This window comes from Stenella coeruleoalba (genome assembly GCF_951394435.1).
Source record: "Stenella coeruleoalba genome assembly, chromosome: 3".
NCBI classification, from domain to species: domain Eukaryota; kingdom Metazoa; phylum Chordata; class Mammalia; order Artiodactyla; family Delphinidae; genus Stenella; species Stenella coeruleoalba.
Window position 1 is genome coordinate 6,369,512 of NC_137148.1, and position 18,079 is coordinate 6,387,590.

Consider the following 18,079-nt stretch of genomic DNA (forward strand, 5'->3'; position numbering starts at 1 on the left):
GCTTGGATAATCAAAGGAAGTATGATGTCTATTACATTGTGTGAAATTGTATAGAATTGTAATGGTGTGCCTTTTAGGGGGTGTGTGACTAGAAAGAGATAAATAGAAAATACGTATTAGTGTGCAAATGTGGATTTTTAAAAAATGCATTAGTAAGAGGCCAATAATAAATGTCCATTTTCTTTTTGCTACTGGAGCCCAAGAGAGGTGGTGAAGGAAACTAGCAAACTGACACCTTCTTCTAAGTATTTCCCGCTCTCTCATCTTCTAGACCCTTTTCTATTAACGTATGTTCCCGTTAAGACATTAATTGCATAATTAACATAAAAGAAAAACTTCTCCCTTGAGAGCCTGAGATAGTTTTTAGGTTTTATTTAAATAAAACATTTCAAATCCATTTGGAGGCCTTAATTTCCTACAGTTGGGGTATTTCTGATCCTCTGGTGCAGGCAGTGAAGTTGGTTGTCTTATTTTATCCGTACCTTCTGTGTTCTTGCATTCACTTTTGAATGAAATCCATTTCTCCATTTACCAGGGAAACTTTGAATTTGATGGCATGGCTGTTTTGCATTATTTAAATATCCAATACTGGGTTATTTATATAGAAAAAATATGGTTATTTAATAAGAAGCTTAAATTTTCAAAAGTTCCAACTGTTTTACTTCTGAAGTCACTTTTAAAACCTGATTTATTTCGACACTGATTAACATTGATAACATCTTGATAACCAGTCATGGGTACCACGGGTTTTCTAAATTGTACCTTTGCAATATTTTTTTTCTCTCCTTAGGAAGTTGAAGACCACGTGGCATTTTTAATAACAGTTCCAACTGCCCTGGCGATTTTCTTTGCTATCTTCATCCTCGTGTGCGTCGAGTCCGTGTTTAAGAGGCTGCTCCGCCTTTTCTCCTTGGTGATATGGATTTGTCTCGTGGCCATGGGCTACTTGTTCATGTGTTTTGGAGGTACCGTCTCTCCCTGGGACCAGGTAAGGTGTTGAAATGCTCTTTGTGTTTGTTTTTCTGTGCTTTGATCTGTAACATACCAAGTTCTGTCAACTTGGCCCTAAACTGTAAACAGGAGACCAATAGCTGAGAAGGAAGTCTTCTGAAACAGCTGTCTCAGGCATGTCCCCATAATGAAGTCACTCAGCACCCGTTTGAACTCCTCAGACCTGCTGGCCATTGGGCTGCTGCCTGGGCTCACTTGGTCACGTGTTTCTTCTGATGGCTAAGTCTGCGTTTACACCTCTCACCACTTGGTCTTGGTAGCTCCATTCTCCTCTAACCCCTGAGTTTCCCATTCTGGAATCCCTCTGGGACTGGAGCCTCACTTTGTGCCTCTAAGTCTTCAAAGACTGGTCATTGCCCTTGAACTCTTTCTCAGTGACTGGATCTCCCTTCTTACAGACAGATGGCTGTGATACTGACTTTGTATCAACGTGATAACGTCATAGCAATAGGGAGACCCATAGTTCTTCATGTTGAAACTGGGGAGGCTCTTGACTTAGAAAATGGCTATGTCTGGAGGATGTTAGATCTTTAGGAGAATGTAGTCTAATGGGCTTTTCCCCGTGTACTGCTGCCACAAGGCTGTAGCCTGCTGACTGCTCGATCAAGTGCTGGGTCGTCCAGGGCACAGATGTGGGCCGCAGATGGCGGTGTGCTAGTTACTAGCTTCAAGTTTGTGATGGAAGTCAAGGGGTTCTGTCACCCTCCAGGGAGAGATGAAACTGAGCACCAAGGGCTGTCCCTGAGTTGGTGGCGACTCAAGAGCCTAGGGTAGGAGAGGAACAGGAACCACAGATGGATAGAGGAGAGGTCATTAGGACATGAGGCCCAGGGAGGGTGAATTGCTGTGGAGGCCAACGGAGAAGAGAGATTCAAGATGGGAACGCACAAAAGGGTTGACGTGCCTGAGCTGAGAGAGCGCTGGGTGAGCCCAAGGATGAGGTTTCCAGAGAATTCTGTCCCGTGACCTCAGCCAAACCATCATCCTCTTTGGGCCTCGGTTTCTTCTGCAAAGGAAGAGGCTGGACGAAGTGAACTCAGGTTGGTCCCTCTAGCTCTAAAGGATGCTGTAATGGTGAGCACAGGTGGAAACAGTGCCTTTCCTCTCCCGCAGCTCCCCGAAGAGGCCCCAGTGCTCAGGGAAGCTCCCCTGGCTGTCTCCTCATGCCCCCGTTCAAGCCTCTTGCAGGGCTGGGCACCCCCCCACCCCTGTCTCCACGCTCCGGCCAGCTCCTTCCCCGCCTCTGCTCCCCCCTTTGTCCTTCACACGCCCTCACCCAGCTGCCATCGACGGCACGCGTGGCCCGAGGTCCCTCCGCCTTCACACCAGTGCACGTGGACAGAAACAGAAAACCGGTTAAGAGCGTCATTTGCTTTCTGTGGCATGGACCCAGTGGCCTCTCCTAGCACCAGTGCCACCTTGTTTTAACAAAATAGTTTTAGAAGAAGCCTTACTATCTGGAACGGCAGTTTCCTTTTGTTCAGAATCCTCTGAGCTTACTTTTCCATGTGAATTACGGAATCGGTTTGTCATGTTCAGTGAAAGCTCTACTGTTACTTTCATTAACCTCATCGGGCCCCTTCCCAGAGCAGCCTCCCCAGATGTCCAGCTGACACCCCACCGGGCCACCCCCCATCTTTCTTGTTTTTCTGTAGCACTCATGATGATCTACAGCACCTCAGAGCTCGTGACATACCCCTCTCTTCGTTAATCAACTGTCTCCCCTGCAAGAATATAAGCTCCTTCCGGGGTCCGGGGGTGGATGTGACCATCATCGGCTGTTGTGTCTTCGCACCCCTGAGCATTCTCTGCCGCCAGTAGGAGCACGCAGAGCTGCTTGTGCAGTGCTCTCCTTAGTGGATGACTGTAGTTTTTCACTTTCAGATTTGTTGTTGTTGGATTTGTGTGTGCGTGTGTATCCACTTGTTCCGTTTTCACTTATCTGTTGGTTTTATAACATACACTTTGGTTTTATTGCTGCTCTCTGCCCCCTTGGACGCGATCTCTCTAAGCATCTTAAACATACCTATCTCACAGTCATTTTACTTCCATTTTTTCCGATTGATTCCCCAGGTGTTGAGTTGGTTGGCTCAGTTTCTTGGCATCAGCTTTGACGTTGTTGTTTCCGACTTTAAGTTGAGCTGGGGGTCTTCACCCCCCCATCCGTGATCCCACCCTAACCCTCATGCCGCCGAGGCCCTGGGCAGAGAGAGCTCCTGCGTGGAGCCTCAGCCCCGTTGATGTGGCAGGTGGCCTGGGCAGGCTTGTAGGAGCACAGCTGTGTGTGCCTGGAGCCCAGAAAAGGCCACAGCCGGGCTCGGCGCTTGCGGCTATTTCTGGCCACTGTTTCTAAGCCGGGGGCTTGGCCAGGGTGCACGCCTCATGCTGGAGGGCTGCTCACACCTCTTGCCGGAAGAGGGGCGCTTTGGGCCCTGTGCCTCCACTGGAACTTGAAATCCTGCCCAGAACTCCCGGCTACCCCTGCCCCTTCAGCAGGGGACTTGAAATGTAGTTATTCTGCCAGATTGACCCCAGGTTTACTCTCTGGCGTCTTTTGGTATCAGCGCCACAGATGCAGGCCCCTCACTGAACGCTGACCTTCCAGAAGTGTTAGAATAGGCTCAGTGCGCTTGAGGAAGTCAGCTCAAGGAATGGTTCCCACTAGAAGGTGTTTCCGTGAACAGTATTATTATGAGGGGATGCAGGAGACCACCTGCTGCACTGACGGGGACAGTCCACACAGGGCCCCTCACCGCTGACGCCAAGGGCAAGTTCAGGGGTCCCAAGGCCACCCTGAGACTTAATCGCTTGCTAGAAGGACTCACAGAACTCACTGAAAGCTGTAATACTCCTGGTTATGGTCTCTTACAAAGAAAGAAGGCAGATTAGCATCAGCCAGGGGACGTATTCAGGAGAACTGCCCGTTCTAAAGCCTCCATGGTTCCCTCCATGGGGAGTCACAGGACAGCCCTGCCCTCCTGGCTACAACACGTAGCGCTGTGCATGGGGAATACCGCCTGCCTGCGAGGGTTAGCAGAGCCTTGTGTGTCCGGGGTTTTGACGGGGACTCCTCACGTGCTGCCTGCGTGGCTGACTGTCGGTCTCAGCCTCTCTGTAGACAGAGCTGACACTGCGTGGCCCTGAGCATCCTTCGTGAATCGCATTTGGACAGTCTGCTGGCCAAAGCCCCCAGGCAAACAGAGTCCTATCAGGTGGAGCGTTCCTGGGGCCTGGAGCTCCCCTCCCAGGAGCCCAGGGCAAAGGCAGAGCTGTCTCTGGGTGAGGCTGGTTCTCCCCTGCACAGGTGGGTCGAGTGTAGATCTCGGCCGTCAACAGCTCCAGTGCAGAACCCAGAATAGAAACAGCCGGTGCGGGCGTCGTCTGGACGGTGCCACCCCTGTTCTGGGTGCTTCCCTTACACAAACCCATCCAATACTCGCGTAGCTCCGTGGGGTGGGCGCCATCGTACCCAGGCTCCCCAAGGGCCCAGGCTTCCACACCACGGGTACCTTGCTCCCGGCCGGGCTGCAGGTGAGCAGGACAGGAGATTTGAACTCGGGGGTCTGATTCCAGAGGCCACTCTGATCCGTGATACCGTGGTTCTCAAGAGGGAGCGATTTCACCCCCAGGGGACGTTCGTCCCTGTCTGGAAACGTCTTTGATTGTCACAGCCTGGTTGGGGGTCATCTAGTGAGTAGAAGCCATAGATGCTGCTCAACGTGCTACAGACACCCTACAATGCACAGGTCAGCAGCGTCACCAAGAATTATCCATCCTCAGATGTCTGGAGTGCTGAGTCTGAGAAACTCTGTATTTTAAGATGCTGCCCCTCAATGTTGTCTGTTAAATTTAGACCCAGTTCTCAAAGCCTCAGTAAGTGGAACTGTAGAGGTGCCAGGGCACGACTTAAGAGTGATGGTTCCGTTTTGATCAGGCAAAGATGAGTGATTTCACAGCGTGTATCCTGGAGAAAGTACCCTCAAGTGACAGGGTGGCAGCTTTGAGATTGGTCACCCGTGTGGTTAGGAAGGGGTCACTGGGGAAATAAGGAAAACACGGAAGACGAAACTTCAGTGCCTTTGCCCTCACAGCCCTGACTGCGTGTGGAGGCCTCTCATCTTAATTCAGCTCAAGACGCCCCCAGCTTGGAGTCCCCTCCTACCCTGCGCTGCCAGCATCCCAACCCAGCTGACATTTGTTCCACACAGCTGCCTCCTGGACAAAAAGTATTTAAAAATGATATTTTGTTGATGGTTCCAAACATTCAGAGGGAAACTGGGTGATAAATTGCAGAGTCTGGGTCTCCAGCTGTTACAGTGGCAGCGTCTGCATTTTGCAGGGAAATTCTCTGCCTGCTTCTGGCTCCGGCTGCCTTGCTGAAATGCCCGCCATGTGCTGTGACGAGCTCCCCATTGATCGACGGTAGAGGGGCTGTTGATGCACCTTATCTTCTTTTTCTGAATGTTTGAAAATACTTGAACGATTTTGAACTCAGCAGAGGAGGATTCAAGGTGTCTGTTTCCTCTGTTCTGTTAGGTAAAGGAAATGGGATAATTTTTATTTTTTTAAGACACCAGCGGCACTGTGTCTGGGGCCCATAGTCCCTTCTTCTGCACGTGCCCGGGCCACCACACGACATGACAGTGCTTCCTGTCTGAGGGCCTCTGGAACGCAGGGCCTTCCTGATAGGTAAGTCCTGTTGAAAGAGGCTTAATGGAGGTTGACAAATAGTGTCTCCCAGCTCTGGAGCCCGACATCTGAAATCAAGATGTGGGCAGGGCCATACTCCCCCTGAAGGCTCCAGGGCAGGACCCTTCCCTGCATCTTCCAGCCTCATGTGGCTGCCGGTAACCTTGTGTTCCATGGATTGTAGACACACCTCTGCAACGTCCGTCATCACGTGGCACTTTTCTCCCTGTGTCTCTTCGCTTCTTATGAGGACACCCATCAGACTGGACTTAGGGAACCCCAATGATTTCTTCTTAACTTGACCATGTTTGCAAAGGCCCTGGTTTTAAATAAGGTCACATCACAGGTACTGGGAGTTAGGATTTGAACACATCTTTGTGGGGGCGGGGGACACTATTCACCTCATGACAGATGTTATTTCATGGGAAGACAGTGTTGCCTAAGAGGATGCTGTCCTGTTGCAGGAAGCCAGTCCCATCTCAGGGCCTCTGTGATTCTGATATTTCCTTCCCCCTCTTAGATATCTGACAGCTGCTCTTGATGTCGACCTTCACTTAAACCACAAATCCACTTGGGGATTAAATGTATGCTGTGGAGGTTTTTGACCCATTTTCAAACCAGTGTCTGGGAATTAGAAACATTCTTGTGTGTGAATAGCCTGCTGAAATCAACAGAACAGAAAGAGAAAATAACCTGGTGATTGATCCCATTGCCTTGTGAACAAGCAGAGCATCATAAACGAACGTCTGCACATTAGGTTGGTTTACTCTGCCAGTCCGAATAATGAAGGTGCTTCTTTGGGGTTTCTACCTGAGTGACACGATGACACTTTTCTTGCCTGATACATTTCTGTAATGTCTTTGGTTCACTTAGTGCAGCCTAAACATTTAGGTGATGTTTTAATTTATGACTTTCTATCAAGACAAATCCATTCCATCTCAGCTGAAAACCCCTGACTTAGGTCCTTCCCTCTGAGATGAGAAGACATTGAGAAGGTGGCAGGGCAGGAAGGCAGTCGCCTACGATGGCTGATGTTAGCCTGTAGCCACTGGGTTGGCCAAGTGAGGACCAGAGAGTGAGTCGTATTTGCATTTGATTCCAGAGTTCTGCTTCCCTTGTATTAAGAGACCACTGACTAGAGTTAAATAAAAACTTCCATTTCTGACAACCCCATTTCCGCCTTGGCAGGGAGACCAGGCTGCAGTTACTGTATAGATCTGCTAAATTACCAATGTGAAAGGCTAACATTTTGCTCCAGGAAGAAGAGACTTTCTGTGCCCTATTACCTGAAAGGATGCCAGACATTCACCATGTACCTATGTGTGTTTTCCTACAAAAATAGGACGTCAGTGTTCAAACATCTTTTTTTTTAAATTGAAAATGGGTGAGAATGAAAGAAAAGCAAGGCCTCTCATAGGTTTTGAAATGGCACAGAGTCAGTTTTCAAGTGCAGTCGCTTGGAGAGCTGTTAAAGAATGTATTTACCCCTGGAAGAACCTAGTAGCCTATGAATGAGAGGAGAAATCCAGCCTGTTCCTAAGTATCCAAGAAAGCCATCTCTGTGTGCTTTTGTGTGCCAAGGTTGATTTCTTAGGGGACATTTTGGACTTAATATGAAGAAGAACGTATCTGAGAAAAGTTAAAAGTAATATAAAAATTATTTCATTTAACAACAAAGGTGTAGGGTTTTTTAACCCCCCCTTTTTTTAATAATGGCAAGGAATGTACTGATGAAATGTGAATTTTAAGGAAGTGCAGCACAGCTGGACACAGCCCCAAGTGAAGTTATTTTGAGATCCCCACATATTTCTGGCTGTTGAGCACGGAGGTGGCATTGCTGTATTCTCTCTACTGTTCCTTCCCAGCTGGAGTGTTGTGAAAACCATACAGGCTGTACAGTGAACTGGGGATTTATCACCACCCTCACTGGGGCTTCCCAGCCCTGACCTTGCTTGAAGAGACAAGTCTGCTGTTGTTTCTGGAACAATCTCCATGTTTCCTCTTCTTTTCTCTCCTCCCGTGCTTTTCTTTAGAAGAGCATGAGCCCTGGTACTTAACATTGGCATCTTCATTAAACTGTTATCTGGCAATGGAAGGGATGCTGCCGTTCTCACCTCTGAGCTTTTGCCATCCTCCCTCCACCCCATGCCCACATCAACATACATTTTAAAGGCTGGGTGGCCGTGGCCATGGCTCACGGGCCCAGCCTCTCTGCGGCATGTGGGATCTTCCCGGACTGGGGCACGAACCCGTGTCCCCTGCATCGGCAGGCGGACCCTCAACCACTGTGCCATCAGGGAAGCCCTCGGAGGCATTTTTGTTTGCTGCTCTGTTCCCAGTGTGCAGCACAGTGTCACATACATGGGGATCACAACGCAAATACTTGAGGAACTAATTGAACGAGTGCACGCATGACATATCTGTCTGCTCGTTCCCTCATCCTGTAAGGAGAGAAGACACTTCCGCGGTCCTGGTTCTTCCCTGCTCCGGGCACCGTTCAATTACTTTACATACATGCCTTCCTGATCTGTACAACCCTGCGACGTCACTACTATTATTACGTGCAATTTGAAGATGAGAAAACTGAAACCCAGAGAGGTTAAGCAACTTTCCCAAAGTCACACAATTAGGAAGAGAGCCGGAATTTGAACACGACATTCTGGCACTGTGCGTGATCATCACACACCATCTTCCTCTGCGCCTCGGCATTGGTGACTGTGGGGTGTTTCCTGTGGTGCCTCAGCAAATGACAGATTATTATGTGACGAGGAAGGGGGCACCCTGGAGAATTCTGTATTGTTCTGTTACATGTTATTTGGAAAAACTTCATGGGGTGGGAGCTGTTGCTTCAGAGATGCCAAAAAATTGATCGCATCACTGTTCTGAATTGCTAGTGATATTCCCAGTTGGAGGTATTTTCATTCATCAGACGAGTCAGTAAGAGAAACGGGACATTTCGGCCCAAGGAAAAAATGTCTGTGTGTCCATATTAGTCAGCATAATTGTTTGGAAGTCAATGACTGCTTTCATACTGAAATGAACATAACTCCCTTATTAACAGATTCCCTGTAATTACACTTCTTTCTGCTGGTTTTCTCATCTGGGTCTGTCTTAGCATCTGTGTGTGCACCAGTAATCAGTTCCTTTCTTCCCTGTAGGAAAAACCCCTCAGGCTCAAAGGACCATTTTCTGGGATACTGGCTCTTCCAGTAAGGCACTCGTGTCCTAGGGGGTGGCCACCATCATAAGGAAGCTGGTCCTGTGTGTGCAGCAGTCAGGGCCTCTGGGGAAGTCAGTGTGCGGTCAGAAGAAGGAATCATGACCGTAGTCTGGAGTTTGTAGTGTTTTCCTGAAAGAGCTGGAACTTTACAAGGGAGGAGAAATGTTCTGTAGGCTTCCAAAACATCTGTTACTGACTCTGTTTAAATGGAGACATTTTTGATGGTGATTATCTTAGGGCTTCCTGCATCATGTCCCTTGTATTTGCCAAATGATTTTATAAAACGCTGCTTGTCATAGAATTCCAGCTACTTTGGCCTTGAATCTTGGATGCTGTTGTTATATCCAAAGAAACATACTTACGGGAACTGGTGAATAATATAACCTGTGATTGTCCTGTTTGGACTGTGTGTGTGAGTGCAGGGGAGCTGCTGACGTGAAGGGGAGTGAATTCTAGACTCCAGGCTGGAGCAGCAAGTTCTCGGGAAAAAAATACATCCCGAGTTTAAATTATTTCCTATTAAGAGTTGCTAAGCAACGCCTCACTTAGCTTCCCCAGTATTTGGTATTTCAGATTTCCTTTTCTCAGCAGCCACTAACATCATCCTCGCCCAGCAATTTCACAGAGTTGAAAACCCAGAAACTAGAGTTTGGAAAGGCAAAGATGCTGAAATTCTCGAGACAGAAAACCTAGGAAGAGAGAGGAGAGAACTAGAGAGAGAGAGGGAGCTCCGGAGGTTTGTAGAAAGTACCTTGAGTTTCCGCCTGAGCACCAATTCACACACACAGGGGAGAAACCTACCACAGGCCCGAGGAAGGACCTCTGGGAAAGAGCAGAATAGATTAATTCCTGGCACAAGGTCTGGAGAGCAAGCACCAGTGAAAAAGAGTTCCTAATGCAAAGGGAATCAGTTCATCAAGAAGACCTAACAGTTCTAAATCGTTATATGCCTAATAAGAGAGATGCAAAATAGATGATGCAAAAACCCATATCTAGCTCAGAGATTGAAACACCCTATCTCAAAAGCAGGTGGGACAATAAGAAAGAAAATCAATAAGGATATAGGAGATTCACAAAGTGTTACCAAACAAATTGATCTAATTGATGTTTATAGAACTCTCCAGCCAACAATGCAGAATATGTGTTCTTTTAAACACACGTGGAACATTTACCAGGAGGGACCATATTCTTTCTTTCTTTTTTTTTTTTTTTAAATATCTGTTTTGGAGTATAATTGCTTTACAAAGTTGTGTTAGTTTCTGTTGTACAACAAAGTGAATCAGCCAAATGCATATATATATATCCCTCTCCCCTCCCACCTACCCTATCCCACCCCTCTACGTGGGCACAAAGCACCGAGCTGATCTCCCTTTGCTATGCAGCAGCTTCCCACTAGCCATCCATTTTACATTTGGTAGTGTATATATCAGTGCTACTCTCTCACTTCGTCCCAGCTTCCCCTTCCCCCTCCCCGTGTCCTCAAGTCCATTCTCTACGTCTGCGTCTTTATTCCTGTCCTGCCCCTATGTTCTTCAGAACCATTTTCTTTTTTTTTTTTAGATTCCATATATATGTGTTAGCATACGGTATTTGTTTTTCTCTTTCTGACTTACTTCACTCTGCATGACAGACTCTAGGTCCATCCACTTCATTACAAATAACTCACTTTCGTTCCTTTTTATGGCTGAGTAATATTCCATTGTATATATGTGCCACATCTTCTTTATCCATTCATCTGTTGATGGACATTTAGGTTGGGTCCATGTCCTGGCTATTGTAAATAGAACTGCAATGAACATTGTGGTACATGACTCTTTTTGAATTATGGTTTTCTCAAGGAGATTGCTGGGTCATATGGTAGTTCTATTTTTAGTTTTTTAGGGAACCTTCATACTGTTTTCCATAGTGGCTGTATCAATTTACATTTCCACCAACAGTGCAGGAGGGTAGGGACCATATTCTTGATCCTAAAAGTCTCGCTAAGTTTAAAAAGATTACTTCATACAAAGTGCTCTCTCTGGCCATAACGGACTTAAACTTGAAATCAATAACGTAAAGAAGTTTGGAATATCAATCAATATCTGGAAACTAAACAACCCATTTCTAAATAACTCTGAAGGCCAAGAAGAAATTACAAGGGGAATTGGAAAGTATGTTGAACTGAATGAAATGAAAACATGATGGATCACAGTTTGCAGGGTGCACCTAAAATGGCACTTAGAAATTTGTAGCCTCAAATGTATATAGTACAAAAGAGGAAAGGGCTCAAATCAACAACATAAGCTTCCAACTTAAGAAACTAGAAAAAGGAGTACAAATTAGAAGAAAGGAAATAAAAAGGAGCAAAAAACAATGAAATTGTAAACAGAAAAACATTAAGATAATCAGTGAACCCAAAACTGGTCCTTTGAGAAGACCCATAAAATTGGTAAATCTCTAGCCAGAAATAAAGATAGACAAAATTACCAGTATTAGAAATGTGAGAGGGGTTGTCCCTATAGATCCTACAGACTTTAAAAGGATAAGGAAATATTATGAACAGCTTTATACCAATAAATTCCACAATCTAGATGAAATGGACAAATTCCTTGGAAAGCAAACTAGCAAAGATCATTCAAGAGGAAATAGATAACTTGAATTGCCCTATATGTATGAAATAATCTGAATACGTTGTTAAATATCTTCCTACAAAGAAAATTCCAGGCCCAAACGCCTTCTCTGGTGAGTTCTACAAAAATTTAAGGAGGAAATAATCCCAGTACTATTCAAGTTTTGCAAAATAGAAGACGGAACATACTTCCCAATTTATGTCATGAGGCCAGGATTGCTCTGATACCAAAGCCAGATACATTACAAGGAAAGAAAACTACAGGTCAATCTCTCTCGAACATAGATGCAAAAATTCTTTAAAAAATTTTAGTAAATTTAATCCAGCAAAACAATGGAATTTATATCAAGAATGCAAAGTTGGTTTAACATTCAAAAATCAATTCATGTGATTTACCACATTAACAGATCATTTCAGTAATTGCAGTGCCTGCCATCGTTTTGGTAGATAAAGGGGAGACGTTTGACAAAATTCAACATCTACTCATGATAGCATCTCTCAGCAATCTGGGACTAGAAAGGAACTTCCTCAAACCAATAAAGGGCAATTGAATAAAAAGTATAGCATTGGGACTTCCCTGGTGATGCAGTGGTTAAGAATCCGCCTGCCAATGCAGGGGTCACGGGTTCAAGCCCCAGTCCGGGAAGATCCCACATGCCATGGAGCAACTAAGCCCGTGCGCCACAACTACTGAGCCTGCACTCTAGAGCCCACGAGCCACAACTACTGAAGCCCGCGTGCCTAGACCCCATGCTCCGCAACAAGAGAAGCCACCGCAATGAGAAGCCCCTGCACCACAACGAAGAGTAGCCCCTGCTCACTGCAGCTAGAGAAAGCACATGTGCAGCAATGCAGCCAAAAATAAATAAATAAATTTATGAAAAAAAAAGAAACCAGTGTAGCATCATACTTAATTGGGAAGGACTGAATGATGTTACCTGTGATCTGGATAAGGTAAGGAGAAGAATCAAAAGACATAGAGACTAGAACGTAAGAAGTTAGGCTGGCTTTATCTGTCTGTGTGTGCACTGTCCACTGTATTAAAAATCCTATGGAACCTAAAAAATGCTGCTAAGACTAGTAAGTGGGTTTAGTGAGGATGCAGTTTACAAGGTTGAGATAAAATAAACTGTATTCCTATATATTAGAATCTTCCAACCATAACTTGAAAAAAAAATCACTTAATATAGCATCAAAATGTAAAATACTTAGGAGTATATTTGAATAAACATGCATAATTCTTCTACACAGAAAACTGTAAGACATTGTTGACAGAAATTAATGAAATGAGTAACTGGAGAGATAGACTCTGTTCATGGATCCAAAGACTCAATGTTGTTAAGCTGTCAGTTCTCCCCAGTTCGTTCTGTACAGGCAATGCACTCTCAACAAGCTGTTTACAGAGAGTAGAAAGCAGATTCTAAGGTATGTATGGACATGCAAAATACCTAGAAGAGCTAAAACAGATTTGAAAGAGCAGAACATAGAGATTTTACTCTACTGGATTTCAGGATTTATTATAAAACTCCGTAATCAACTTAGTATAGTATTGGTGTAAAAGTAGACATTTAGGCCAATGGAACACAGTAGATTGTCCAGAAATAGTCCCACATATATATGGTCAATTTAGTTTTGACTATGTCCCAAGCCAGTTTAATGGGGGAAAGTATAAGCATTTCAACAATAGCTGCTGAAAAATTTAGTCTTGTGCAAAAAATAAACTTCCATTCCTATATATGTGTGTGTGTGTGTATATATATATATATATATATATATATATATATATATATATATATAATATATACAAAAATGAACTCAAAATGGATCATAGATTTAAAAGTTAGTCCTCAAGCTATTAAACTTCCAGAAGAAGACATGAGAACCATGAGAAAAGATCTTGGTACCCTTGGCTTAGAAAGCTGTTTCTTAAATAGAGTATGCCACAGATTGTCAGCTATTAAAGAAAAAGCCCTGATCCACAGGATTTAATCAAAATGTGAAAACTCTTCCTACTCAAAAGCACTTTTATGAAAGTGAAAATGTAAACCACAGACTGGGAACAATAGTTAAAAAATATATATCTGGCAAAGCACTTGTACTTAGGATGTAGAACTGACTCTTACAACTGAATTATACCTCAGTACAGGTGTATAATTAGTGAATGAGGTTTTGTAGTGCACAAAGAATTTTCATGCTCCATTCCAAATTATTGATACAATATCCTCAAATGGGAGGTAGGATTCCCATTTTAAACATGACCCCCCCCTCCAAAAAAAAAACCCTGAGATACAAAAAGAGGCTTTGTGACTCTCCAAAAACATGCAGCAGGTGGAAGGCTGGAACCCACTATGTCTTTCTTCTTTCCATTCAGGTGAGCTGACTCACCTACTCTTGGCTGTGTCCCCCTGATGGCTTTATAGTGGCTGAAAGAAAGGAGGGATCTTTAAGGAGAACAAAGATACCGAGATGTTCTGAGAGAATGGCAAGATTTCCATTTTTATCACGTCTAAAAAGGAAATGATTCCTTGAGCAAAGATTTCTTACCGATTCAATTTTTTTTAAAGATTGGGAAATCAGAGGCTGAGTCGTGTGAAATTCAATCTCTTCTCAGCCTGTTTTTTAAAAGAATTTTTTTTCATTGAACATGGTACACACACAAAATGTGTAAGTCACCAATCTGTATTCTCTTTAATGCTCTTAATATGAAAAAAATACTTTTATTACCTCCTGCTGGGGGATGTAACTAAAGAACCAAATATTCTAAGATGTGTAACACAGATGCATTAGGCTAAAAATTGTGAAGCAAAGAAATAACTTTTTTTGGTAGACAGATGAACCAAAGTTCTTAAAGAAGGGAAATAAATAGGGAGTTATTAAAATAAAATAAAAAATTAACTTTATCATATTGGCCCAGATACAGGTAAATACACCAAGGGAAAGGAAGGGAGAACTCAGAAAGAGACCTGTCTTTTATGGCAGAGACGGAATTAAAACTAGTAGGGGTGGGAAGGACTATTCAGTAAGTGAAAAAAGGAATACATGAAATAAATGAACGAAAGAAAGAAATAGATTTTTCTTACGGAAAGAATTAAATTCCTACTTTATTCCATATAAAAATACGAATTCTAGCTGGATTAAAATCTAAATGAGGAAAACAAACCATTAAGGTTTTCACAGAAATGTAGTGGGAAATCTCTTTATAACATCAGTGTAGGGAAGGGTTTCTTAAATAAGGCATGAAGAGAAAAAACTTTTTTTTAATTATGAAAGAAAATTGATGGAGAAATATAAAAGGAAAGACCCATCCCAATTATTTTTATTTCTTTGTAGATACTCAAGAAACAGCCTTACATGTGTGACCAAGGAGGCATGTAGACGAATTGGTTGGGAACTGGATAAATCAATTACAGTACTTTATTCAATAAAATACTAAATAAGACTCAAATGAATACGTTGATCTACATGTATCAATACTGAGAAATCTTGGAAGCATAGTGCTGAGTAGAAAAGTCGCAGAATGATGCTGATTTTATATATAGTTATACTTTGAATACTTACAGATGCAAGTATTCAAAAAATAAAAAACATGAATGAGAAGAATAATGTACTGATTTCCCCCTCTTGGTTTTTTGTGGGGAAGCAGAGAAGATAATGTGAAGAGGAGGCTTTAGCTGTAACTTCCTCGGTGTGTGTGTGTGTGTGTGTGTGTTACATATACATATACATATATATGAAAACATAGGATTGAAGCCCGCTATGGCATAATGTTCAGTGTGTGAGGTGTGTTTACGGGAGGCTGTCATATGACTTGTATTTTTAAGAATTCTGGTTTTAGTGTTTCACATTTTAGAGTAAAATTAAAAAGATAAAAAGAACATCCGTTGTACTGAATATGACTTTGCCTTTGACCTGAATTTGCCATTCTGGATCGTGGGTCCCAGCCAAGCTTTTAGAATTGACTCCGTTCGTTATCAGCCCGTGAGCCACTGCTGAGGGTGGCTGTCTGTCCTGCTGCCTCCTGTCCCTCAGCCTCTGGGGTGTGATTGTTGTTCACCATGGTGAAAAAAAAATAACCCTCCTTTTTTACCTAAATGTGTGTTATTACTAGTTTTAATAAAGCATGTTCTATTTTTCAAACTTTAAAAATATTGTTTAGCACTCTACCAATGACAGGGAATGTAATACTGAATGGTGGTAAGATATGGTCACTGGGATCTGTATTTAACAATTAATGAAAATCCAATCAAAATGTCCAAAGAACATAACCACTTAAAAGAAATAGTTAAATGGTGATATCATCACATTTTCATGGAATAAATATTTGGGGGATTAATTAATGGCCATAATCCTTAAATCCTATAAAGTAATTGTTTTTACAATTAAATGTTAATTGTTTTCTTTGGTTTCCAACTATTCCAAAAAAAAGAAAAAGAAAGAAAAATCCCCAAACTGTTGACAAAATATTTGAGAATGAACGACTGAAATTAAGGCATCTTTGTCTTTGAACTTTACATATGTGTGCTGTTGAGTATGACACGGTTGTATTTTTGACACTTTTTTTCTGTTGACCCATGATGATAACAATTAACACATTAGCATGGAAGAATCGAATGAAATATTGTACTAGATTGATTCAAATCCTGCCACTCTCTTCCTTCAGTTACCTTCTGCATGTCTTCTTTTTTAAATGATTTGAAACTGTGTATTTAAGGGAAAACACTAATTTTCCAACAAAATGCTAATACTTGTAAGCTATGGCACTTAAATTTATTCATAGTCATCAGAAAACTTTAGAATTTCTAGAGATATAAAACAAAAACCTGGCAGCTTCATTAAATATACTAGGAAAAACATGTACCCAAGTCATCCAATGGACACTTCTTTCTCAAGTTCTGGGGGTCAGTGCATATAGATTTTGGATTCGTGTTTCCTACTACTTTGTAGATGGTACTAGCTTATTTTTAAACATAAACACTGGACAGAACAGAGAAGAGGGGAACATGAAAGAGGTAAGGAACCAACAGCATTAGCAATCCATAAAGAAAAAGGAATGGACAATTCTTGTAACACATACGGATTAAATGGGTAGTGGCAGGAGGTTAAGGAATGGTGCTGGGGATTGACAAAGCCTTACGATAAAGGGAAGAATACATTCTATAAATTATCAGCACAGTATGCAGTATATTTTATCAAGCTCTGAATTTGAGATATTTTAAAGTTCTGATTTTTCTTTATCAAAGTTCCATTTAGCAGGATACGTTTTCCCCTCTCAAAAACTAGTTTTCTCATTTGCTAAATGCTATAGTCCTTTAGAACTCTGTACAGAGACTTGATTCATGCAACAAGGGAGGGAGATGCCTCAATATTCTTTAGTGGTTGCTGCTTTTCCCAACACTACCTTTTTCTCTACCTTTGACTTTTTTTTTTTTTTTTGCATCTCTTCTTTTAAGGTATGTGCTGGGGCTTAACTGCAGACACACTCAGTGTGCTGATCACAAAAACTCGGTCAACGTCTAGTTCTTTGCATTCTAAGTCAACTTCTTGCTCCATTCGTCTTTGAAGAAGATGAAACTCAGCATCTAGATACTTCATTTTTATTGGAAATGCAAAGACACCAAGGCTAAGTAGGTGACATATGGATGCTCTGTACTCTTAGGATGTGGGCACAAACCCCAAGAGCTGTCTTAGAAACCAAAAGCAGAAACAGGCCTTTACAGTTTGGAGGGCATCTTTCTGTTGGCCTCTGGTGCAGCCTCTATCTAAGCCGTCGTCTGGGTATTTGTGAGTGTCACAGGGCGGAGAGCACAGAGACTCTAGACCTCGCGGGATGGAGGTTAGGGGTCCTACAAAGCTGCGTCCCACATACTGTGATTATAGACAGCCATCTGTTTCAGCCAGGATTTCTTTGGTGTCTGTCCTGTTCAAGGACTGCTTGGGGCCAGGATCTCTTTTGTAGATCCTTTATAGGGTGCTCCTATAAAGCATGCATCCTATAGCTTCACAGGATGATCTGATTGTGGGGGATTAATCCACACTCACCCAGAATGCCAACTTATGGTTTTATTGCTGTTTAGAGAGTACTCCTGTCTGCTAACCAAAAATACCTTCTTTCTGGTGTTAGGTTACCTGGGAAACCTCTTCAGTTGGGTGTGTGTTGAAGATCAGATCAGAACAAAGTGGGTCATGAGCTTTCCTTGGGTATTTTATTCAGGCTGAGACAGTCTGAGTAGGAGCACGGTTGCACAATGAGGTCATTGTTTTTGGCAGGTGACGTTGGGCAAAAGTCTTGGGCTGTGTTGCATGGAGCTCCTCCAGGATCAGTTTCAACGTCCTGCCAATACTCTCAAGTGAACCAACTTAAGGTCGCCTATAGATAGAAAGTGTGGCCCAGGGAAGAGGATGAATATTTTTGGAATATGAGCATTATTTTCCTCCACTGGAGGAAAACCTAGGTTTGGTTTTGGCTGATGGCTTCTCTTCTGGATTCTGCTTCACTCATCATTTAACTAACATCCTAATGTGGGAACCTGTCCTTTTGCCATCTGACATCA

General features: G+C 43.1%; 1 protein-coding gene across 1 annotated transcript in view; it reads left to right on the top strand.

Annotated features, from left to right (window-relative positions):
- Positions 1-18,079, top strand: part of ADCY2 (adenylate cyclase 2) — a 433,375-nt gene that overhangs the window by 19,030 nt on the left and 396,266 nt on the right. Inside the window, exon 2 of the mRNA XM_079915962.1 lies at positions 791-988. Coding sequence (XP_079772088.1) covers positions 791-988 — 198 coding nt within the window. The remainder of the gene's footprint in view (positions 1-790; positions 989-18,079) is intronic.